The 6000-nt window shown below is 53.0% G+C and overlaps 1 protein-coding gene across 1 annotated transcript in view; it reads left to right on the forward strand.

The window, feature by feature from the left end:
• The window catches only part of LOC103282434 (uncharacterized), a 29618-nt gene extending 23969 nt beyond the window's left edge, over window positions 1-5649 (forward strand). The window contains exons 12-16 of the mRNA XM_062984158.1: window positions 599-773; window positions 2556-2712; window positions 4505-4658; window positions 4748-4859; window positions 5095-5649. Of these exons, the coding sequence (XP_062840228.1) occupies window positions 599-773; window positions 2556-2712; window positions 4505-4658; window positions 4748-4859; window positions 5095-5279 (783 nt within the window). The 3' untranslated portion in view covers window positions 5280-5649. The remainder of the gene's footprint in view (window positions 1-598; window positions 774-2555; window positions 2713-4504; window positions 4659-4747; window positions 4860-5094) is intronic.
• The last annotated feature ends 351 nt before the right edge of the window (window positions 5650-6000 follow it).

The raw sequence follows: 6000 nt of genomic DNA on the forward strand, positions 1-6000 counted from the left end.
AAACTCGGCTTATACTTGAGCATATACGGTAATTGGTTTACTCACAAGCTTCCTGTATTCAGCATACAGGTACTTTGCATATCAGTTCAGTTACAGATAGAATTTGAAGTGATTTCTCTGTGTAATAATAATAATATAATAATACTAATAATAATACTAATAATAATAATAATAATAATAACAACTTAATTTTTATACCCCGCCTCTATCTCCCCAAAGGGGACTCAGGGCGGCTTACATGGGGCCAAGCCCGAATAGGTAGGTAACACAGGGCATCATTCTTAGGATCAACAGTGCATAATCCAAAGCATCTCTCTGTTCTGAGAGTCTAATAGAGTCCAATAGAAAGTCCAATGGAGTCTGAGATCTAAAATAGAGTCTGAGCCCAGAACAAGCCCAGATCTGATCACATGGTCTGCAGCCCCTCCCACAACAAAGAGATAAAGAAAAACTGCAAAGCAATACACACATATACAATACAGCACGCAATTATATACTTAACAAATAACTAGTGGAGGCTTGAAGAAGGTTGCGATTTCCAACACCTTTTCCAGTTCTGCTGCTTCACCTCTTCCCCTCCCCTCCCTCCCCCCCTCAGATCACGGACGTTTCGGCATTGCAGCATTTGGGGGCCCTGCAGGCGCTGCACCTGGACGGGACCCCCGTGAGTGAGGCCTCCCTCGGGGCCCTCTCCGCGCACCCCTCCCTCTCCAGCCTGACCCTCCATGGAGTCCAGTCGGTGGACGGAAACCGGGCCCTGGAGCTCATCTCAGGTACCAGGTCGCGGGCAGCGGGCACTTCGGGGCATCTTGCCGGGGGGGGGGGGGGGCAAGGTGACCAGCAGAGAGAGCCTCCTGAGAGTGGAGGAGGGGGCTGTTTCCAGGTGGAGGGAGGGCTGGGCCACACTGGTCACCAGAATGGGCCCCAAAGCTTTTAGATATGTATATGCTAACTGTGTGGAAGGGCTCACGCTGTTTGACCAGAGGCAAACTAATCAGTTTGGAGAAGTTCAACCTTCCTTCTCAGCATAACGTAACATTGGTACAACTTCTGACCCGTTGTACCTGTTGGTTAACTCCTCAACATAGCCACAGAGTTCACCCCAGTTTAAGGTTCTCCCCGTGATCTTATAGCACCTCAACTTCCTTCATGTTTACAAGTTTCACTCAGTGCACTTTGCCCAGCCCATTGTATGATTTTATTGCTGTGTTTTATCATGTGTTTTATAATGACTGTGATTTTATTTTATGCCTTTTAATTTTATTTGTGTGTTTTTTTGTATTTGATACCACTGTATACTTGTTTTGTATCTGTGAGCTGCCCCGAGTCCCTCTGGGGAGATGGTGGCAGGGTATAAAAATAAAATTATTATTATTATTATTATTATTATTATTATTATTATTATTATTATTATTATTATTATTATTATTGGCAGAGCAAAGCACAACAGAATGGCTGAGGTCTAGGATAACTTATTATCCTAGACCTAGACATTGAGTTATCTCAATGACCCCCTTAAAAGCATGCAAAGGAATATACATTCAGTACGCCAGAAAACAAAAGACTCCACATCAAACTGGTTGATGTAATTAAAGCAGGTTACTCACAAAAACTTGTGTAAAAGGGATCACTGGAGATCATAAAAAAGGTATAATCCAAAGATAGGTAGAAAAGATATCTTTATCCTGAGCGCAGCCCTAACCAAGACCAGGCCATGGGGCACGCAAGCGGTCTCTCCTGAAGGGTTGACTTCTGCAACCACAACAAAGGGAGCCCCTCTCTTTTATAACCTTTGACTTCAAAGGATTGCGTACGTGACGTGCAACACGTCCACTTTCTGGAAGATGCCCGAAGCCCTGCGTAAATGTTAATTGAGGGTACCATAAAAGGAAAAGGGAGGAAGTGAGGTAAAGACAGGAAACATGGAGACAACAGAACCATTTCAATGTGTATGCAAGATGGTTGGTTTCCCAACAAAAGCCCCACCTGGACAAGCATCCAAAGGGGCAGTTGGGGGGGTGGGCTGCTCTTGGGGAGCGGTAGGGTGGCAGCAGTTGCACTCAAATGCAAGTGGCTTCCCTTTTGGAATCATAGAATCATAAGACGCTAGAGGTGGGACCTCATTGGCCATCCAGTCCAACCCATTCGGCCATTCAAAGCACCCCTGAGAGATGGCCATCCAGCCTCTTCTTCAAAGCCTCCAAAGAAGGAGACACCGGAGCCAGGCAAGATTTGGCTTTGGCTTCAACTTCATCCACAGAGAGCGTGAGGTGGACTAGATGACCCCTGGGGTCCCTGCCCAGATCTCTGAATTACTGGTGATACTCCTGTGAAGGGAACCAGTCCCAGATGGAGTCAGGATGCCTGCCCCCCCCCCCCCCCACACACACCTGTCTATGACTCTTCAGGGCAGCAGAAGAGAAGGTGTCAGTGTTGACAGACACCCTTCAGTCTACGTAAGGGCCCCTGTAAAGGAGCCTGCTCTGTGGCCCACATCTCCCCCAGTCCTAACGAGGCTGCCTCTTCCCCCCCCACATATCCCCCCCCCTTGGCAGGCCTCCCCCTGGCGCACCTGGCGCTGCCCTCGCGGCACACGGTCACGGACGAAGGGATGGCCGCCCTCTGCCGCCTCTCTGGCCTCCTGGAGCTGGACCTCACGGACTATGCCCACATCTCCGACGCAGGGCTCCAGCATCTGCCCCAGATGAGCAGGTGAGGGGCAATGGGGAGCTGGCAATGTGTGTGTGGGGCGGGGGGGGGGTTAAGAGGAGGGCCAAGGTGGGGCAGGGGGCACGAGGAGGCTCTTCTCCCATCATCCCAATTAACTGGTAGGGCTATGTGTTGGGAATGGACGAGCTATTAAGCTCTAATCACCCGCTTTATGAGGTAAATTCCCATTAAAATAGCAGAGTAAATAATTGCAGCAGCGTGAGACTTACGCGGTGTGAGTTTGGAAGGCCTCTGTGTCATCAGGAAGGCAAAGGGATGCAAAGGTTTGGAGCTAACTCTCTATGCTATCCTGTTCTAATACACATAGACGGATTAAAATAACAAAGCTCTAGATAGCCTACATCTTGACTAATAGAAGACAGAGGTGCGTCCTCTGGGACAAAGCAGGAAGCTGGAAGCAAATGGCGACCAAACCTAGTGGGTCGCTTCTTCTCTAGGGCCATAAACATTCCAAAGGCCAAATTGGGGAAGTTACGTCAAAGCCCTAGGAGAGATCACATTTCTAAAGCATCAAAGGGGTGGGTTGATGTAAACACGACATGAGGGAGGAAACAATAGTGAAGCCTAATCAAAGCATGCATGGAACTGAGGAAGGTGTCCCTAACTCTTTTCTAGGCTTCCTATCTAACCATAGAGACTTAAGCAGTACAGGATGACATTTTATTCCAACACTATGGAGAACCAGACTGGCAGTTGTAGCGCAGTAATGCCGGGTGGGGGGCACTGCATTGCTGTTTTGAGGTTCTTCACGCAGCCCTGCAGAATCGTTGGTGCCTTGCTCCTGAGCATAGGGTTCCCTGCACTTGGGCCAGTCCTCCCGTCCACCCGGGGGGCCCAGCTGGGGGGCTTGGTTCTCAAACTGTGGCTGAGGGTCAATGGAGATGACATGGCCGCCTGGCTGAGGGTCCTGTTTTGCTCCAGAGACAGCCTTGCAACACGAGCAAAAGGAACTAAGAAAGCTTTGCTTCAGCTAAATGACAATAATAATGCAAACAGAAGTAAAGGACACAGAAGGTAATGTTCCAAAGCAATGAGGGTTCTTACAGCAGATGTGAAGTCTTCACAGCAGACAAGAGCCAGAGTCTTTGGCAAGAAAGGAAGGGAGGGGGCTTGCCCCTTATTTACAGTATTTATATTCATTTATTTACAGTATTTATATTCTGCCCTTCTCACCCCGAAGGGGACTCAGGGCGGATCACATTATGTACATACAGGGCAAACATTCAATGCCCATATACACATAGAACAGAGACAGACGCAGAGGCAATTTAACCTTCTCCTGAGGGGATGTTCAATTCTGGCCACAGGGGGGAGCAGCTGCTTCATCATCCACACTGACGGCACTTCCTCATTCCAATGTTGTAAATTAGTTAAACTTGCCTCCCCACTTTTTAAATAAGTGGTACCTTATTTCCTACTTGATAGATGCAACTATCTTTCAGGTTGCTAGGTCAGCAACGAGCAGGGGCTATTTTTTATTTTTTATTGACGGGTGCTCACCCTGCCACGGGCTGGCCTCGAACTCATAACCTCATGGTCAGAGTGATTTATTACAGCAGGCTGCTCTCCAGCCTGCACCACAGCCTGGCCCCTTACCTGGATGTTTTGGGCCACAGTTCCCTGTGAATTCATGGCGGGGGTGTTTGAAGGCCCTTGTTGACCTGGGGCAGAGTGCATGTGGTGGTTGGGGTGGGGGTGCCTTCCTTCCCCTCTCTGTGGGGCTGCCTGTGCCCCTCCAGCCCCACCCCCAGTGACCGCTTGTCCCGGCCCCCAGGCTGCGGCGCCTCTCCCTCTGCAACACGCAGGTGACGGACGTGGGCCTGAGGCAGGTGGGGTCCCTCTGGGGCCTGGAGGAGCTGGCCCTGGACCGCCTGAGGGTCTCCAGCGCAGGGGTGGCGCGCTGCATCGTACGCCTGCCCCACCTGCAGGTAGGGCGGCCCCCGGGGTCTAGCTCGGGGGGGGGGACACGGGAGTTATTGGGGACGCACAAAGGCAGCTTCTGACCCTCCCCCTGCAGGTGCTGAGCCTGGCCAGTGCGCCTGTCGGGGACTCTGTGGCCAGGAGGGGCCTTGCCCACTGCAAGCAGCTTCTCAAGGTCAACCTCAGCCGGACGCGCCTCTCCGACCGAGGTAAGGGGGGGGGGAATGGGAAGTAGCCATAAACCTCAATACAGGACATGGAACTCGGGGGGTCCACACAGCTGCCACTACCTGCTTCTGGGGAGCCTCTGAAGGCAGACGACGGCCTCTTTGGGCGGGGGGGGGGGGGGTGTGCTGGGCCAGGCAGCCTGAAGCAGTCCTTGTTTCCTCCCCCCCCCATGACTCCCACACGGCCCCCCTGAACTGCCCTCCTTCTGCCCCCCAGGCCTGCGCTTCCTCCGCCAGCTGCCCCTGGTCCAGCTGAACCTGGATGGCTCCGGAGTGACCGCCGCTGGGGTGGCCGCCCTCCAGGCCTCCTGCCCCTCCCTGGCCAGCGTCCGGGCCGGCCACCTGCGCCCCTTGGCCCCCGAGGAGGTCTCCGAAGAGGAGGAGGGAGAGGGGCCCGGATAGACCCTGACGGACGGCTTCCTGGCTGCTTCTCTCTCCCGATGGCCCCGGGGTCCTCTTTGCGCAGAGCCTGCTTTGGGGCTGCTTCGGCCCCTGCTTGGGACGCTTCCTTCTGCGGTGCGGAGGAAGCCCCCTCCCTGCTGGGCTTCCCTGTGCTCCCAAGTGCAGGGGGCTTGGCAGGGGCTTGAGGAGGAGGAGCCCCTTATCAGAGGGACAGAGGCGGCAGTGTGGCCTGAGAAGCACGATGGGGAGCAGAGTGGGGCGAGGGGGGGGGAGGTCGAATAGGGGGCTGGGAGACCCCGATGCCTGCTTGTGGTGTGTGCCTTAATCTTTCCCAATAAAAAAAGCAAGACAGGCTCCGCCTGGCCCCCCGTTCCGTGTTTTTCTGGTGCATCAAGCAGACCCTTTTCGGACTGCCTTCCACCTGGAAACCTATGTCCTCACTGCGAAAGGAAGGCCATGCGGATCAAGGATAGATCTCCTCCACAGTCAGTTATGGATCAGACCCCGGTGGCGCAGTGGGTTAAACTCTTATGCCGGCAGGACTGAGGACTTGAAGGTTGGGCTGCTGACCTGAAAGTTGCCCATTTGAATCCAACCCAGGGAGAGCGCAGATGAGCTCCCTCTATCAGCTCCAGCCCCTATGTGGGGACATGAGAGAAGCCCCCCACAAGGATGGTAAAACATCAAAACGTCTGGGCATCTTCTGGGCAACGTCCTTGTA

The sequence above is a fragment of the Anolis carolinensis genome, chromosome 6, assembly GCF_035594765.1.
Source record: "Anolis carolinensis isolate JA03-04 chromosome 6, rAnoCar3.1.pri, whole genome shotgun sequence".
Classification (NCBI taxonomy): domain Eukaryota; kingdom Metazoa; phylum Chordata; class Lepidosauria; order Squamata; family Dactyloidae; genus Anolis; species Anolis carolinensis.